Genomic DNA, 19,349 nt, shown 5'->3' with positions numbered 1-19,349 from the left:
TCGTTTTTTTTTTTCAAGGATATTATTAACTGTGAGTTAAGAATAGAAACTTTAGTTTTACTTTTCTATACAGTGTTTTTAAAGATGAAAGAAATAAGGAGGGGACAAATAGTGAAATGGCAATCTAAAGTTACTATCAAAAAGCAAAATAATGACAAAGAAAAAAGTATGATTACAAAAAAATACATTTGAGCACCTATCTCCATCAAGCAAATTCTGAACAAGTGTGACATATGATGACTCAGATAATGAACATATGACACATAAAATGAAATGTCATTTTTCTTTCTTCTGAAAGCAGAGGATTTTAAATTCTTGTAAAGGTTGGTTCCTTATCTAATTCATACTGTGCCTCAAATTTTAAGAGCCTTAACTACTTACAAGTACCAGGATCACTATCTCTTCTTCAGTTTAAAAAAGAATACACTAAGTAAATCAGCAATATCTCTCAAATCCAATGAATTAAAATACTTCACTCTAATTTTACAATTCTATATTTAATCATGTACTATCACCCAAAACACTGGTGGAATCATCAACGTGCATCACAGTAAGATTCAAGGGTGACATACTGCTTAGAGCATCTAGTCTAAAGATGTTAATTAAACATAAAATCTTAACAATCATCTTTGACTGCTTAGAAGTTATTTTAAGTGGTGAAAAAGGCTAGCTCACTTGTTTAATTCCTTTACTATATACTGTATCCATGAGCTAAAGACATCTTCTAAAAATAAAATGTAACCCAAACTTGTAATCTGCAAACATTTATTGCTTCAATATTTGTTTTAATCCCTCCTGTATATCATAAAAAGTTAATTTCAAAAACTGTGCTAGTACAACCTCTGACTTAGCAGATGGCAGAAATATACAGAAAGTTAGCAGTAGCAGGTAAATGTGTAATTCTAAGCTTTGGTTTACAAGATACAAGAGAAAGTCACAGAAAATACTTGTAATCTATTAAGGTCAGAGAATGATGGGTCTCATAGTTCACATAGCATACACACTATGTCAGAAGTACAGCTGTGGGTCCATATGATAACTTGCTACTAAGGGAGCTGTCACTCTTTGAAAGCTAAACAAAGGTATTTTTTTTTAAAACAAACAAACAAAAAGAAAAGGATTTGGAATAACCTGAAAACAATAACAATGACATTTCTGGAATAAAACACTTTTTTCTGATCTAGTTTTTAAGATACTTTTCTAAACATGCAATTCCAGAATTGGACCCCCTCAAAAAAAGTTAACTATAGTAAAACAAAATTGGTACGCCTATAAGTGCTCATATAATGGGAAAAAAATGCTTCCTTATATCAGCATCTATAGGTCTTTCATCATTTCTCTTAATGACACTCGTTAATGACAAGAAGCATCTCTCAGAGTAACATAATACACCATCACCCTGTATCATGATCATACAAACACAAGTCCGCACCCATACATGTACTTGCATTTTTCGATCATCTTCATGATGCACAAGAGCCAACAACTTAACAAGGTATTATGATGCTTGCTCTCACACTATTGCAACAGTAACTTATTACTTCAATTGTTACATTTTAGTTGTTTTTTTGACAACTAAAGTACACAACTTAAAACAGGCATCTAGGAGAAACTTTTTAATTTAGTTATCCAAGTTCAGTATTGGAAGAAATATTTTAGAAACAACAAAACTAAAATTACTCCATTTCCAGAATTTTGACATCAACAAGACAAAGTATATGATGGTATCCAAGACCATCAGAGTAGGAAAGTCTTGTGCTACTCTAAAATGGGTATCCTCTACTTTGTACAGACCTAGAGAGCTCCATACAGTACTAACAGTAGACTCATAGTAGCACTAGGAACCATATTTCAACTCCTCAAAGTTCCTATAAATGGGAATGTAAAACCAAAAAGGGGAAGATGAGGGTGCAAAAGATTAAGTTCTTTCACCACAAGACACAGGAAGTAGGACTTTTAACACATCCTTCCTTTTTCACTTTACTGAGGCTGGAGGTAGTGGCCATTTGAAAATCGGGCTCACTTCAAAAATATAAACATGTTTGACCTGACCAAGAAAACGGATCCTTTAAAATAGCACCTTTTCACTTTCTACCTCCCAACACCTGCGGCCCTAAAGCGCCCTTGCTAACTAACAGCTGCACCCCTCCTGACCTGGCCACCAGGAACTAGTGCTTGGACATCTACCTTCGCAGTTCTCCACATGCATTCGTCAACGTTTGCTATCCATCTGCCGCCCTCACATTCAGATCTTTAGGAAACAAGTCTTAACCGGCTCCCGGGGAGAATCAGCACATTTCAGCATACACGCCCCCTCCCTTCTCGTCCCGGCACCCCGGCACCCAGGCACCCTGATCCCCCTACTCGGCCCGTCCCCATGGCGGGCAGGTAAAGCGTAAGCGCCTCTGTCCCTACCGGCTCGCCGTCCCGCGCCCCCGCCCCCAGTGTCACCGCCCCCTTCTCGCATTTTACCTGCCAACAGGTTCCTGATTTCCTCAGGGAGGGGGCCGGGACAGGACGTGCTGCTGGGGTTAGGCATGGTTGTGGCTGGGACCTAGACTCGGGCAAGCCGTCCGGGTGAGCACCGAGGGGCTACGAGCCGGGACACGGCCAGGCCGAGACGCACAACAAGGAAGTCACTGGCTCTTCAGCCAGCGGTCGCTGGACGCCGGGCCCTGCCCCGCCCCGCCCGGGAGAACGGGGCGGGGCCATGGGTGAGGGGCGGGGAGAACGGGCTTGGAGCCCGACTGCGCTTGCGTAGCTCTTGCTTTCTGAGTATCAAAAGAAAGCGCCTCCGGGCAGGCCACGCCCACATCACCTCCGGGAAGGCCACGCCCACACGCGAGGGGCGCTAGAGGCGGGGCCGCAGAGGGAAGGCGGTGGATTGGTGCCTGGTCACCTGACCGGGCCTTGAAGTGCGTCCGCGCCATTTTTGGTGCTGGTACCACAGCCACACCTCACTCTGTCTCCAGGATTCCGGGAAATAATGTCTCCGCCTACACACTTTCCTGTTTAGGGACCATCTGATCAGTGGTCGTTCCAACCAAGGTTTAAACCCCTTGTCTGTAACCCACCAGGAAGTTTCCACCACCACCACCCTACTAGCGTGGCCCCCTTTGAAGGTAACAAAGTCCCATTTTCCGCCAGTCCTTCCTGAGAGTCCCAAGCCTAAAACGGTGGAGCGTTCTGATTGGCCTTGACAGTACTTTTCTACCTGTCCTTGGAATGAAAGATTTCCCTAGCTCTGACGGAAGTCCTAGTCCTTATCCTTTTGGGGGCGGGCACCCAGGAAGCTAAGTTGGTACTACTAATAATCCACCTGTACCACGGTCCACCTGTAAGTATTTTTTAATTGCTGGTAGTGATTAGGAAAAGGAATATATAAAATTTGTTTTCTTTAATCAGCAAAGACTGAGCCTTCTGTCCTTAAATCTTACAGGTTTACACTAAATCCCAAGAAGACAATTTGAGTCTTTAAAGTCGTGTGTGTGTGTGTGTGTGTGTGTGTGTGTGTGAATGATAATAACATTCAAGTGCCATTAACTTTTACAATCACTTAAACCTACTGTGTAGACTTAAATGTTATCGAATAAAATGAAGTTGCCAGTCACTGAAGAATACAGAAGAGGCTGATAGGAGTCTTCAAATAGAAACTGACAAAGCAAAACATATTAGTGCCCACTGTGGTAAATTTATGCTTGGAAAAGTGGCTACAGAAATGCCCTAAGTTGCACTTTCCATCTTTCCTTTGGCACATCATTTTCAAAATGGCACATGAATATCACCTTACCCACATTTCCCTTGATAGAGACGGTGGCTATAGTTTATTATTTCTCCTAGGTATTAATGTTCTACTCTGAATAGCGTGTCCAAGCTCCAATCAAAATATAAATTGCTTATTCCTGTACACTCAGCTTCTTTTTAAAATTTTGTTTTATTTTCAAAACTGGATCTCACTATGTGGTTCTGGGTGTTGTAGAACTCACTATGAGTTCTACCTCATGAGTACCAGGATTAAAGGCATGGGCTACTAAGCCCAGCTTTCTTTAGATCAATGTTACTTATGCTTTAATCTGCCTTAGATTTCACGGAGAGAAACTGCTAAGGTGTGAATTCTTAAGTCCAACCCCAGAGACTCTGATTAAATGAAAAGCTGTCTCATAGACAAATATAAGCCGTGTTGAGATTTGATTTTGAGAAGGATTTCACTACTATTTCCCAATTTCTACAGAGGAAAATGTGTAGTTAAGTGTCATCCCCAGCTGGAATCCTAAGCCTAGCATAGAATAATGGCACTATTATAAATATTTTATTTAAAAAATGTCAAGGTTAGGGGGTAGATCAAAATATGTGCTTAGTATGTACAATTCCCAGCACCAATTGAATAAATACCAGTTTTTTTTTCAGATAGTACTCATAAAAATTAATACTCAAATGCACTTTGATACTTAGTAATTCTCAAAGAGACAATACTGAACACTAATTCTAAAAGGAAAATTTAGAATATTTAGGTGCCCATGTCTTACAAAACAGCAGAAACAAAAATCTAGCCATTCAAGTAAACCATGCAAAATAATAACAAAAAAAGACACCTTCAAAGTGTCTGTTTAGCCAAAATGGAATAAAAAATTCCTACCCAGATGAGCAGTGTGATAAATAATAAAGAGAGTGCTGAAAATTAAAATTCTTTTTTTTTGTGGAATTAAAAGTAAATTTTATTCTTCTCACTTTAAAGAATTAAGAACCATCATTAAACCACAAGATCATCCACTTTCCTAAATAAGAAGCTATTCTGTGGACAGTTTATGTTAGGAAAAACTATTCCTCCCTTTACTCTAGTCTTATACATTCTCTGTCTTGTCACTTTTTTTATTAAGAGCCTCTAGACAGCCCAATTCTTTCTTGCCTTTAGATAGAACTGACCACATTTTTTTATTCTTATGTCTTATTTATTTGTACTCAGCTTATTCCACAAAGGAATGGCGGTGATTTGCTCTATCAAATAGACAGCGCTTTAGAGTAGCTCAAATGCAGTGTCTACACTGCTCATTATGACAATGCCTTCTTGTTAGCAAGAGACAAGAAACCCTTAAAATGTATAGCATCTAGTAGTCCAAATAAAAAAGGCAATAACAGAAATGGACTTTTTGTATGAAACACACTTCTTCTATTTAGAAAACCATTTTCAGACACAGGTTTTTTCCTGTGTCTGTGATGGATGCACTTAGGCAATGCTTTATATATGCCATTATTTTTAGTATGCCTTGCTAAAGTTACTGCATTGATTTTAAGATGGAAAGAGAAATAGACTGAAAGAAATGGATTCTTATTTCTCTTGTCTTCAAATGTGTCATAACAAAACTAGTAGAGAAATCAAATAATACTTTTCATACATTAGTTGTGTTAGGATTTAAATAATAATAATAAATGAAACTTTAAATCTCAACCCAAAAGAGGTTGAGGCCTCCATCTCATTCCACAGAAAAATCCTAGACTCTCAGAAAGTCTCTTGATTTCTTTTCTCAGCAATAGATCCTCCAGTTCAAATAAAATAATATACATCCCTAGAACTAAAACTAACCCCCTTTTCTATGACGTTCAAAATAAATGCAGGGTGCTGAACAAGGACATGCCCACAGACTTATATTTAAAATAATTTACATGTGCCTGGGATAAAAGATGACAATGTCCAAAACATAATCTACTTTCCTTTGCCTCTCATCTTCATTTCTGGTTAGCTTTCATATAGAAGAAGAAGAAGAGTCTGCTATTTATTTCTGCATAATAAAAGTTAGCAGCTTTTGTTCCACAGCTATGATGGTTAAGAATCCACAAGCAGATTGACATGACCCTGCCTCAGTATCTCCCATGAGGCCCAGTAGCAGTCATCCACAGCTACGAGGATCTGACTAGAGATAGCTTATCCTTGGGCTGTGGGCTGGCACCCTTGCTTCCTCATTGGCTCCTAGTCCTTGACAAAATGGGTTTCTCTTTGGGGCAGATGATTGCCCTTTCATTCTAGCCACTGGCTTTTCTAGAGTAAGTACCAAGAGATGGAACAACCGAGACAGACTTGTACTTGCGTAGGCTGAGTATATTAGACAAAAGAAGTAACTGAGATGTTGTTTAGTTCTAAGTTTAACCCACAAAAAAAACTTTTAAACCTGCCTTTCAAGTCACCTAGTATTGGCTTTTAAAGACTGTTTAAAAATGAAGATTTGTTTTGTTTCCTAACTTATCTTTATTACCATTTGAAGTTTCTAGATATGATGTGTACTTATCATTATTTGGCAATAAACAAGAAAAAGTTATATTCTCATTGGAATTCATATGGATTTTCCCCCCTAAAAAATGTGACATTGAACTCAATGAGAATCAGAAAATTCTCATAGAAGTAGTTCATGACTGCTTTTAGGTTATAATTTCTTTGTCGTGGGTAGTTTGTCCCAGTGATCAAAGTCACAGCCTCTGCTTGCTAGGCAAGTGTTCTCCACTGAGATACAGTCCCAGCCCACACCATAATTATTCCTCTTATTAGTATAGTTTGTTACAATAGCAAGACAACAGACTCATCCATTTAATTTGCTGTTCCTCTTATTTGCATATACATGTACTCAGATCCTTTTCTGTCTAGAGCAATCATTTTAATATAAGGAGAATAAACAATTTTACATGGGTTGGATTTGAGTTCCAAGATGTTCTATATCTTTAGGATTCTATAAATTGGGAATAAGATGGGAGCCTTCATTCCAGTTCTGGACCTGTCAGAGGGTTGGCTCTTACCCACTCATAACCCAACTCTCTCTTTCTAGATGCTCAGTGTTGTGTTCACCCACCTCACCAATGAATAACACAAGGCTTCATGCATGCAAACACTACAACTGAGCCATACCACCAGCCTAGCTATAAGGTCAATTTGGATGACAATCTAGTTCTAAGCTTTTATCATGCCTCTAAATGGCTCTGAGACCAAATCCCAATTAAACCAACTTTCAGTAAAGGAACATGTTTACTTGATTACATCTAGTCTTCTGGAAGATAACTGTCTCACCCCCTGTTATGATTTGAACATGAAATAGATCCCCACAGATTTGTGTGTTTGAACATGTGGTCCCCCAACTTGTGGTGCTGTCTTGTAAAGTGTGGAATGTTTTGGCCATGGGATCTAGTTGGCAGACACAGAACCCTAGAGGAGGAGTTGGCAAGGGATTGCCCAGCCTGCATTCTTACCTCAAGCTCTCTGCTTCCTGACCAACACAATGGAACCAGCTGCCTCATATATGCCAAGCAGCTACAGCTGCCAAGCTCCTCTACCATAATAAACTGTAACACTCTTGAACTGATCCAAAATAAATCAGTTTGAGTTGCTTTTAAAAACATTTTATCACTGCTGAAGAAGAGTAACCAGTTCATTCAGGATCCTACACACTGGGGTTCTCTTCTGCCTGGAACCCCTGAGAAGAGAGGAACCCAAAGCTCTGGGTTGTCTTCTGTCACTCATCATTCTTAGTACCCAAGGCTTACTAAGACCATGCAGAGGAAATACTTCATCATGATCTAGAGTTAATGAGCAGTCCTCTCCACTTGAACTGTTTCACTCCTGCTCTGGCTCATGAGGAACTTTCTACTTGAGATGCATGATAGCTGACCTTAAAATTTCTTTTCGATTCAGGTTCACTGCAGAGTTAGAAAGAGTTATCCTTCAGAAAAAGGGCAAGATTCAAGGCTGCTTATCTGCTTGTGTAATTTAAATTTCCCCAGTCCTCCTATCCTCAAGGTGGCCCTGATCATCACTCCCTGAAATGCTACCAATTGAGACTAAGTGTTTAGATGAGAAACCTTGGTCTGTGAAGCCAAGTCTTGTGGTACCTGTAACAAGTGAGCTGCAAGTCAGTCATGGTAGCCGGAACCTACCATCCCACTTATTTAAAGAGCCGAGGACAGAAGAAAGGCAAGTGCATGACCTACTTGGGCTACAGAGTAGCATCAGCCTGGGCATTTAGTTACACTGTCTAACATGAGCTACAGAGTAACACCAGTCTGGGCATTTAGTGTCACTGTCTAACATGGGCAACAGTGTTTAACATCAGCCTTGGCACTTTAGTGACACTGCCTAAAATAAAAAGTGAAAAAAGGTTGGGGATATAGCTCAATGGTAGATAGAGTGCTCACCTAGTAAGCATGAAGTCAGAGGTTCAATCCCCAGCAACAAAAGTAACTTTGGATGAAAGATAACAACTGAGACCGTATTTTGTAGTTTAAATATATGATTCTTCCAAATAATGGCTCCAGTGTGAAGCAAACAAGGTATCTGTGGACAGATGTCATGCAGTGTACACTGTTTTCTCTTTAGTAATTTGGATCCCCACAACCTGTCAACATTTAGTGAAAAGACATCGAAGAACAAGGCCACCTGGGTTTTATTGCTGTTGTTTTTCTTTCGTTTCTTTTCTTTCTTTTTTTTTTTTTTTATTTGAGAGAGGGTTGCTCTATGCAACAGCCATGACTGTCCTAGAACTCTCTGTGTAGACCAGGCTGGCCTTGGACTCACAGAGATCCACCTGCCTCTGCTTCCTGAGTGCTGTGATTAAAGGTGTGCACCACCACTGCCTAGCTGGTCACCTTGTTAATTAAGCTCCCGATAGGGTTTCAGCCAAACATATCAGTATGAACTATTTGCTAAATTTTCTTTAACCTTTACTCGGATGAGTTATTTTTGTTATGGGGTTTTTATTTTTGTTTCTTTATTGTGGCAAGTAAAAAACTTGAATTTGGGTCAGGCAAGATTTTCTAATACATTTCTAGAGATCTCTTTCTAGCTAAGTTAGCAGCAATTCTGCAGTATGAAGTGAGTAAAACAGGTCTGAGTCTCTTGCCCTAAGTCAATATAAAACAGTGAGCCATGACCAGGGCCCTTCCTGTTATTACAGTGTCCTTATTCTCACCAGGCATTTTTAAAATACCAAGCTGTCTACAGCAACAGTAATTTAGTGGATTTGAGTTAATATATTCATGAAGGGTCTTGATGGATTTGATAACCATAAGCAGCTGTTAACATTAAATTGCCATTTAATTTTTTTCAGTGACTTTCAAAGTTGTCAATATTAAACAGTCGGGCCTTACAAATTACTACTCTAAGGCCAATAAAAATAAAAGAAAATATTATTTAAAAGTCTCAACCACTACAGTATACCACTACAGAGAAAATAGGAACTCATGGAGGCATGCTTATCTCGGCCATTAGGCATCCCATTAGGTATCTGCCTCTAATTTGCATCAGATGTTACTATACAGAAACTCTTTCATATTTTCCTCTCACCCCGTTTAACTTTGTCTATTTATTTTTAAGGTAAGGTCTCATTACATACTCCGGGCCTATCCTGAGTTAGTCAGTACTGGTATTTTAGGCATGCACCACCATGCCTGGCCATCACCATTTAATTTTTGGACTCCACCCCCTCCATCCCTTCCATCACATCAGCACCATCCCCTTTCAGAACACATTTCATTCCCAGCAACATGACTGCAAGACACTCTTCCATAAGTAATTTGAATCTCCATTCTTCCCTTCTGTTTCCTCCTTGTTTGTCCAGATGTCAGTAGGCGGTGTCAGTACTGGTGACAGCAAGCCAGCGTCCACAGTGTGAGGACTGTGCCAGGCATGTCGGTGGGATCAAGAAGGAAACTGGAAGTTGTGCAGTTCTTACTGATGTGCTTTACTGCCCTCAGTCCATTTGTTCAGCAATCTAAAAGCCACGGTGCATATTGAAAACCAAGGTCCTCCCCGTTTAGGTTCTCTGTCTTGGCCCTAGCACCAAGCTTCCTCACTCAGATGTCATCAACAAGAACAGAAACTCCCAAGCTTGAATTCTCTTCTGCCAGCTCAGTTTACATATAGGAACATTTAATTTTACCTTTTAAGCAGATACTTTAACTTTTGCAGAGAAATCATAGCTAGCCTTATATTTTTAGGCAGCTTTGGCAAATGCATTGTTTTAAATTTGCTGGAACACAAAAAGGGATTTTCTGTATCATTCCCAAATTACATGCTTTCTTTCACTGTACTTGACTGCCGAACATAAAATATTCCTCATTTTATAACTTCAAATACACTGTAACTATGTGCTCACTGGAGAGAAATAATTCATAGACATTTGGAACATTTTCAAGGAAGTGCTCTTTTCCAAAAGTAGAGAAGCATGCAGCTTTTCATAAACGGACAAATCTTAGCTAGTATTTGAAATATTACTCTGTAGCATATAACAGAAAATGTGTCCTGCTGTTTCGGAGTGTGTGTGTGTGTGTGTGTGTGTGTGTGTGTGTGTGTGTACGTGTATGTGAGTTTTGATTGCTTTTATTTTCACAGTTGAAAGTAAATGAGAATCACTTTTCATGATTTAGTTTCAGCCACAGAAAGTTTCAATCATTTGAGTATGTCAGACTAAAACATGACATGTCACAATGAAGGTATAGCTCGGTGAGAGCGCTTGCCTAGCATTTAGGAGGCTCTGGGTTCAAGCCCCAATATCCTTCCTCCATTAATAAAATAAATAAATAAACAGAATTATAAATAGAAGGCATGAAGTAATTGACAGAACACTTCCCATCTTTATATCATTTCTTAATATTAAGAAGAAAGTATTAATGTAAAATATACAGTTTTATATACAATTTACTGATAGGAGTCTACAAATTCTCCCACCTTTGCTTGTAATGGAAAGTGGTATTAGTGTTACTTATTAAGATGGAGGCTGTAGCCAGGGATGGGTCCACAGGCTGTTAGCATTCCATTAGAAGGTGGATGTAAAAGCAAGTGTATTTAGAAATACTGAAATCTGATGTTGCCTTGGTACCTGATATTGTGTTTTATAAACATAGCAGTCATAGTTTAACTGTTTAACCAAAAAGAAAAGAAAATGTCCATCAAAGGTAACCTGAAAAACATCAGTATGAACCAATAATAGATAATTATAAAAAGTTCAAGTTTTACCCTTTTTCTACTAAGTTGTCTCTGTGGTCTCCGGGTCTCCCTGCGGATTGAAGCCAGGGTTCATTCATCCCTAGCTCTTTTCACCTTTCATTTTCAGACAGTCATATTAAGTTGACCCAGCTGGCCTTGAACTCACTCTGCAGCCCAGGCAAGACTTGAACTTGTGATCCCCCTGCTTCACCCTCCTGATGACTCACCTATCAGGCTACTGGCCAGTGCTGAAACAAAGATGCTAGAGCTAGGAAGACTATGCAGTGGACCAAATGCACAGCTAAAGCTCCTAATAAAACAGAGGCAAGCAGAGGGCTGGTATATGGCTTAGTATCACAGTGCTTCCCTAGCTCGTGTGACTCCCAGTACCGGGAGCCTGGGGGAAAGGTCAGTATCAAACATGAACAAAAGAGACGTAAAAATTTAAGATGCTATGATGATGGCTTTGAGATAGAAGGAAGGAGCCCAGGTGGCCCTTGAAGCTAGAACTAGCAAAGGAAAGAACTCTCCACTGGAACTTTTAGACAGAATGCAGGCTCAGATGCTCAGTTTGGCCTAGCTCAACAGTGATGAAATTCAGAAACATCCCAAACCACAAAAATAAATAATAAAAAAAAAGTAAGCTGAATTGTTCAATGCTCATTTGGGAAGCCTCTAAGAATTATGCTGATGTATAATTAAATGCTTACTTGAAAAGACTTAGCTGTTTTTGGAGTTCATCGTCCATCTCTGGCAGAGAGCTTTGGATTTTCATTCTTTTCAATGGCTGACTTTCAGCAGTGAGAACCTCTGAATACAATGCAACCTCGTGCTGGTGGCCCTAAAAGAAAGCCACTAGAGTTGGTTGTGTACCAGGGGATGAAAGCTTTGTCTTAAGCACTTGACCCTAGTGCCTCATCACACATGTATATCTATTCCTGAAGTTCCATCTGTAGAGATGCACACTGGAATTTTTCAGTACTACATTTTCCATTGTTTTGAGAACTTCACTGTATGTAACTGCTTTAAGCAACAACAAATCAGGTAACCATCATAAAATCCCAGTGAAGCAACCATTCTGACTGCCTGGATTAAATTGTTTACAGACATGCAATTGAAAGTCTTCTCCTAAAATGTTCTTCTGATGAGTTGGAGTCAGAAGCATGTCTTCCCTCTATTACTAAAAGTCTTTTCTTATGTGGAATAAAAGATTCAATCTCTTTTTACTGAAACATATAATCATACAGCATCAATATGTTGATCTGGGGGTGTAAGTGGTACAATGCTTGCCTGGCATTCATGAGGCCTTAGGTTAGTCCCTAATATAACAATCAAGTAAATAAATAAGTAGTTAAATAAACAAAATCACTATGAAGCATTTAATGTTTCTCTACACTATCCCCCTTTTATTAAAATAGTATTACTAATTTCTGTGGCAATGGCTTTAATCTAACTAAAGACTAACTTCTAAGAAATCTTGGACAGCTTTTTATGTAAACACAAATTGTTTCAATAAAGACTGTTATAAATAACTTTTCAGTGTAGCTATTCAACAATATTCTCTTTACATTTTATATATACAATTTGAAACTACAAATATAGGAGACAAAATTCTGAAAAATATGCTAATATCTAAGTGTGCACCCATATGTACTGATTACAAAGATTGTTTTACTTTATAAAAACACTATGGTGTGTTTTGATGCATTGAGTTATTCTCTAGAAATGAGGAAATTGACATGGAGGAGAATGGATTTGGCTTCAATCTGACTAATTATGGAGCCTGTGGTCTCAGCTGTAAAAGAACCAAAGAGAATCGCCCAGGCAAGTGCTAACAAAGAACACTGACTAAAGAGGAAGGGAGAGTATTAGCCAGGACCATTTAGGAAAAAACAAGGTTGCTAGTCTACCATACGAGACAGTAAGTGCTGGGTCCAAAGCACAGGTAAAGAAGCTTCCCTTGGGTGGGGGAGACCCCGGCTTGGAACACAGAAAAGGGAGTCAGACAAGGATGGACAGAATGGGTCTGGAAATTAGATACTAGAAAATGGAAGGAATTGCCATTAAAAGGCTTCTGGTTTTTTTTTTTTTTTTTTTACTGAGAAGGCTGAGATCATCTATTGAATATGTGAAGAGGAAATAGAAATTTGCTTTCTTTAATATTCAATGAAAATTAACTAGCCTGGGATGGAACTAGAAAAATAACATCCTGAGAGAGGTAACTCAAAACCAAAAAGACAAATATAGTATGTATTCACTCATAAGTAGATACCAGACATAAAGCAAAAGATACCCAGCCTACTACTATCCACAACCCCAGAGAAGCTAGAACCCTCATCCAGAAACAGAAGGAAGCAGATGTAGAAATCCACAACTAAGCAATAGGCCAAACTCCCAGAGTACAATTGAGGTGATGCAGGAGCAATAATATGAACAAAGGAGTCAGGACCATAATGGGGAAACCCACAGAATCAGCTGACCCGAGCTAGTGAGAGATCACTGACTCATGTCTGACAAGTGGGGAATCTGCATAAGACCAAACTAGACTTCCTTAATATAGGTGACAATGGTGTGACTGGGACAATATATGAGGCCACTGGCGTGGGTCCAAGACCTAACTCTAATGCACAAACTGACTTAATGGAGCCCATTCTATACGGAGAGATACCTTGCCCAGCCTAGACACAGGGATGTGGAGGTGGAGAGGTGCCTTGGTCCTGCCTCAACTAAATGATGGGACAGACTTAGTAGACTTCCTAGGGGAGGCCTCACCCTCTCCGAGGGACAGATGAGAGTGGGAGGGAGCAGAGGGAAGGAGAACTGGGATTGGAATGTAAAAAATAATAAAATTTAAAAAAATTAACTAGTCTGGTAGCAGTAATATTTGCCTCTTTTACTAGCTTTTGGCTAGTGCTCAATGTCGTCAGGTAGCAAGTGTGCTACATGGATAACACGCACATCAAAGGGCTTTTCACATGCTCTTGGGAACACATCAGGTGCTGGTTCGCATCTACCATAATTTACCTATTGATCTTTCCATTAAAGAATGACAGAAACTTCAATTGGGATGAGAATTTAGGCCTCACTTTGCATTTTCATTGCAATATCTATTTCCTAAATTTTATTTTTGTGTAGCAGTGTGTATATGCATGCGTGTGATATGTTATGATTTGGCGTATGTGCATGTGTGTGCCATGAGACATTTGTGGATAACAGTAACAACTTTTAGGTTCTCTCCTCTTGCTGGGAGTTCTGGGATTGAATACAGGTTGCATGGCAAGCACTCTTTGATAAGCCATCTTGCCTGCCTTATTATTCATATCTATTTCTGTTTCTTTTGTTTTGTGTTGAGGGTGGGAGAAAGGAGTAGTGTCTGTGCATGTGAGTGCAGATTCCAGAAGAGAGTCAGATCCCCTAGAGCTGGGTTACAGGGTTACAGGTGATTGTGAGATGCCCTGTGTAGTGCTGACATTCTTGTTTTGTTTTGTTTTATTTTGTTTTGTTTGCCTGTCCTGGAACTAACTCTGTAGTCCAGGCTGGACTTGAACTCACAGAGATTCGCCTGCCTCTGCCTCCTAAGTGCTGGGACTAAAGGCATGCACCACCAATGGCCAGCTAGAGACAGTGTCTTAACTGCAAGCCCTGGAATCAGTGAATCTTAAAGTCACCATAGTTGTCAGAGTTAGCTGTTCCTGTAAATGACAAAAATCCCCAAATACAGTGACTAATACAGGATAAATGACTTTGTTTTGTTTATTGACACAGGGTTTCTCTATGTAGCATTGGGGCCTGTCCTTGAACTTGCTCTGTAGATCAAGCTGGCCTCCAATTCACAGAGATCTGCCTGCCTCTGCCTCCTGAGTGTTGGGATTAAAGGTATGCACCACTACCACCCAGCAAATGATTTTTTTTTAAACATGGGTTGACCAAAACTGGGTTTCATCAAGTACCTAGGATGGTCTTGAACTTTCAGTCCTCTTGCCTTGGCTTTCTGGGTGCTGGGATCATAGCAGGGTTCGACCATGCCCTTCTTGTTCATATTTTAGAATCTTATGTATACAGTCAGGACTGGTGTGGGCCTTAGCATGCAGTCTTTGGTTCTTTCATAATTCTAGCTTTCAATTCCACTGTCTCAGGAGATCCATATTCTGAGTAAAAAGGTGGAAGAATGCCAAGGAAGAGAGACCCCAAGCATGCTCCAAAAATTGGAACCTTACGGAAGGTTCCCAAGCTTTCACAGGACAGTTCTCCTTCAAAAGTAACGCTGCAATACATGGCAACATTAACTCAAAAAGAGCCAGCAAAGTGTTTTTTCAGGGTGGTCCTGTGTCCAGCTAAAACTTCTATCACAGTCCCAGTGGAGTGGGGAGGAGCAGATATTACAGGATGACTAGCAGTCTGCCACAGACACAGAGAGGGCCTCATGTTGCTGAGCAACCGCAGACTATAAACAGAGCTCATGCCAGCACTCAGCCTCAGCATCTTAGAGGACATATATAAACAGAAGCCTGAGGGACTGTCTCTGCCACCGTTTGCCACCTGCCAGCCCTTTCGCTCACCCTTCCTGACAGAATGGTTTTGTGTCTTCCAAAGTCTACTACGTCTGTGTTTGGATTTGAAAAAAAAAATTTTTTTTTCACAAACCCAACTGTAGTGTTTTCTGAACTTGGAACACTAGGCTTCTGTTCAAGCTCCAGATAAAGAGAAAACTAATTTTTATCTTTTTTTTTTTTTTTTAATGTATGCCAAGAGGCTCAGAAGTGGCTTTGCAGGACTCAAGAAGCCAAATACTGACTGTAGGAGAGAAAAAGCAGTATTGTTCCTTCCCAATGTTAGGCCTGAAGGATAAGGCTTCTGTAATAAAAGACAGGCTACCAAGAGGAAAACACATCTATGTAGTGTCAAATTTTTATGTTACACAAGATGTCTTCAGAAATTTGGAAATCTTTGTGCTTTTCTAGACAGCCATGCAAAAGCGTGACTGGAAAACGAAAGGTGTAATATGCTCATAAACTTGGGGCTGAAGGCATAGCAAGACCCACGTGTTTATATTTTTCTCTACACCTTCATAAGTTCTCTCCAGACACATGGAAGGTATCTCTGGAACGAGCATCTCAAAAATCGACCTTAAAAAGAAAAAATTCATTTGATGTGTGTGGGTTTTTGTTTTTGTTTTGTTTTTTGTTTTTTGTTTTTTGTTTTTTTTTTTTCTTTCTTGCCTGTATGTCCATGTAACACACGAGTGCCTCATGCCCATGGGGGCCAAAAGAGAGCACTGGATCCCTGGAATTTTAGTTACATACAGTTCTGAGCCACCATATGGGTGCTAAGAATTGAGCCTACTCCACTGGCGAAGCAGCCAGTGCTCTTAACCACTAAGCCATCTCTCCAGCCCAAGAGAGATGTTAGAGGACTATCCAAGAACTCATTCAGGCCTGCTTTAGGGGAGGAAGGCGAGCAAGACAGATCTTAATTGTTTTTTCAAAGTTCAGAGGACCATCTGTTGATGCCGCATTCCTGAGCTCTGCTGCTGGTGCTACTTTGACAGAATACTATGTATCAACTGAATTGCCAAAGAAAGAACACTCAACTGTGGTCTGGAGAGATGGCTATGCCACTGACTGCACAAAATGCTCTTGCAGAGGACCAGAGTTGGGTTCCCATCGCCCACATCAGGTGGCTCACAACTGGCTATCACCCCACATCCAAGATGATGAGATGCCTCTGGCCTCTGTGGGCACATGCACATAATTAAAAATAAGATAAATCATTTTTTCTTAAAAGTGATTTCATCTGATTTCAGCCAAGCTCTCAGTAAGCTATCACACACTCTTTTATTTTTTTTTAATTTTTTGAGAATGTCATACAGTATATTTTATCATAATTTTCCTGCTGCCCATCTTCTCACACATCTCCTTTAATTTCATATTCTTTCTCTCTCTGAAAAACAAAAGAAAAACTAAAACCCATGGAGACTGATTTGTTAGTCCACTACTCCTGAGCATGGGGCCAGCCCAGGAGTATGGTGTCATCAGTGTCACTAACTGGGATTGATACGTAAAATAAGATTATCTGTAAATTAAATAAATAAATTTTTAGAAAAGAACACTGATTTGGCCCTCCCCCAGCAGCTATCAATTTTCAAATAGTTTCTTGGCAAGAGGTGCGACTTGGCACCCACTTCTTCCTCTCTCATGGTAGTATTTGGCTTTAACCTCTGTAGCTCTTGTGCATGCTCTCACAGTTTATGAGTTCGGAAGTGCATTAGCCCTGATATGTCTAGAAAATACTATTTCCTTAAAGTCACCCAGCACTTCTGGCTCTTGTAGTCTTTTTGCCCCAGTTCCCTGAGCCTTGAGTGTGATGATGACATCCATTCAGGACTGAGCACTACAGAGCCTCTTTTACTACGAGCATTGTCCAGCTGTGGGTCTCTAAGCCATCACAGTCTTAATAGAATCTCTTTGCATTTGACCTTACTGTACAAAATAATTGGGTGAAATACTATTTGTTTGTTTGTTGTATTTGTTTTTTAATTAATGAATAGTCTTTAAATTTATTTTTAATTAAAAAATATAGCAGGACAGTGGTGATACACATCTTTAATCCCAGCATTTGGGAGGCAGAGGAAGGCAGATCTCTGTGAGTTTGAGGCCAACCTGGTCAACAGAGTGAGTTCCAGAACATCCAGGGATACACAGAGAAACTCCGTCCCAAAAATAGTATCTTATTATACCAATGGGCATCTTCTTGAATGTGTGTATGTGCATCACGGGTGTGCCTGGTGCTGGATCCCATGGAATTACGATGCTTGTGAACCACCACGTGGGGGCTGGGTATTGACCACAGGCTGCTCTAAACCACTGAGCTATTGCTCTAGCCCCTGAAATGGTGTTTGTCTAAAAAATGTTTACATAGAAATTATAAAATTTTGTATTAGTTTATTTATGGGGGGGGGGGTGTATGTGCCATGGTGTGCTTGTGGAAGTCAAAGGACAACTTGAAGGGAGTTGGTTCTTTCCTTCCTCCTGGTGGTGGAAGCTTAGTGCAAACATCTTTTCCTACTAAACTACCTTTCTGTCCACAAAGTGTGTGTGTGTGTGTGTGTGTGTGTGTGTGTGTGTGTGTGTGTGTATTTAAACCCATGTCTACTAGTGAAAGGTGGATTAGGCTTTCAGAAAACTCAAAAGTAGAGTCTTGTAAAGTGTAAAGTATTTTCAGAGGACAAAATTGAAGGAGAGACTTAAAACATTTTATTAATGCCCCATTTTAAATCTAAACCATTTTTTGGTTACTTTTCACTTTCTTGTTCCCTCCCAGAATTCTGGCTCTGACTGTTACTGGGGAGGTTACTTGGCACCTTTTGGATGCAGACTTCGAAGCAGGCTTTTTCTCTGGCTCCTTCTGCACTACAAGGCAGAGGGCAACTTCAGACAGTCATTTAAGGTTTTCTTGAAAGTGCTTCTAAACTGGCCTAGAGCCTTTTGATTTAAACTGTCATGTCTTATAAGAAGGATACAGAGTATGTGTGTCTCTGTTGAAGCTGTGAATATACTAAAGCCTTTAATATATTACTACCATAGTGCTGTGTGTCCAACCCAGGCCTTAAAAATATATACTCTCCACTGAGCTGCACTCCCAACCTGATGTTGCCATTCCAAAACAAGAATTAAACCTGAACCGTGGCTGTTGAGATGGCTCAGCAGGTAAAGGCATGTAGTGGCTAGTCTGCTAACCTGAGTTCCCTCCCTAGATACCACCTAATGAAAGAAGAGAACCTTTGTACAAGCTCATTTCCACACACGCCATGGCATGGGTGGGTATGTGCCAGCCCACAATAAACAAACGCATAAATATTTAATTGTGTAGCTACGGGATCTGAAGTTATCCTTTAGTGCACTCCGACTTTTCAAAAGGCACCGCAGGGTGGGGCAACGGCTCAGGCGGTAAAGCATGCAGTGCGCAAGCATGAGGTTCAGATCCTCGGCATCAATGGAAACACCAGACATGATGATGATGTCCAGAGAGGGAAGGTCCCAGGGCTCCCTGGCCAGCCACTCCACCTGATTGACAAGCTCAAGGTTCAGTGAGGGTTCTGTCTCAAAATACAAGGCGAAAAGAGAGAAGATACCCAGTGTCTACTTCTGACCCTAAATACACGTGTACACACATGCACACAAAAAGGCACAGTCATCTTTATTTTTATTTAATTTAAAATGTGAATATAAGACATTTGTATACCAAAAAGAGAAAATCCTGACATATAGTGAAGGTACCTTTTCCTTAATAATATTACTATGAATTTAATAAATCTTTCCAAAATGCCTTCTAAAAAATTATGTACAAATTCAAATTCCAATATTCATAAGCATAGTTACAAATAAATATG

General features: G+C 40.0%; 1 protein-coding gene across 2 annotated transcripts in view; it reads right to left on the bottom strand.

Moving 5' to 3' along the window:
- The window catches only part of Skap2 (src kinase associated phosphoprotein 2), a 147,519-nt gene extending 144,817 nt beyond the window's left edge, over positions 1-2,702 (bottom strand). Inside the window, exon 1 of one of the 2 annotated variants that reach the window (XM_051202830.1) lies at positions 2,473-2,702. In XM_051202830.1, coding sequence (XP_051058787.1) covers positions 2,473-2,539 — 67 coding nt within the window. In that variant the 5' untranslated portion in view covers positions 2,540-2,702. The remainder of the gene's footprint in view (positions 1-2,472) is intronic. The other variant, XM_051202828.1, reaches the window with a different exon arrangement.
- Between the last annotated feature and the right edge of the window lie 16,647 nt (positions 2,703-19,349).

The sequence above is a fragment of the Phodopus roborovskii genome, unplaced genomic scaffold (assembly GCF_943737965.1).
Source record: "Phodopus roborovskii unplaced genomic scaffold, PHOROB, whole genome shotgun sequence".
NCBI classification, from domain to species: Eukaryota; Metazoa; Chordata; class Mammalia; order Rodentia; family Cricetidae; genus Phodopus; species Phodopus roborovskii.
Note: the sequence above shows the minus strand (reverse complement) of the source record. Positions and strands in the feature narration are given on the sequence as shown.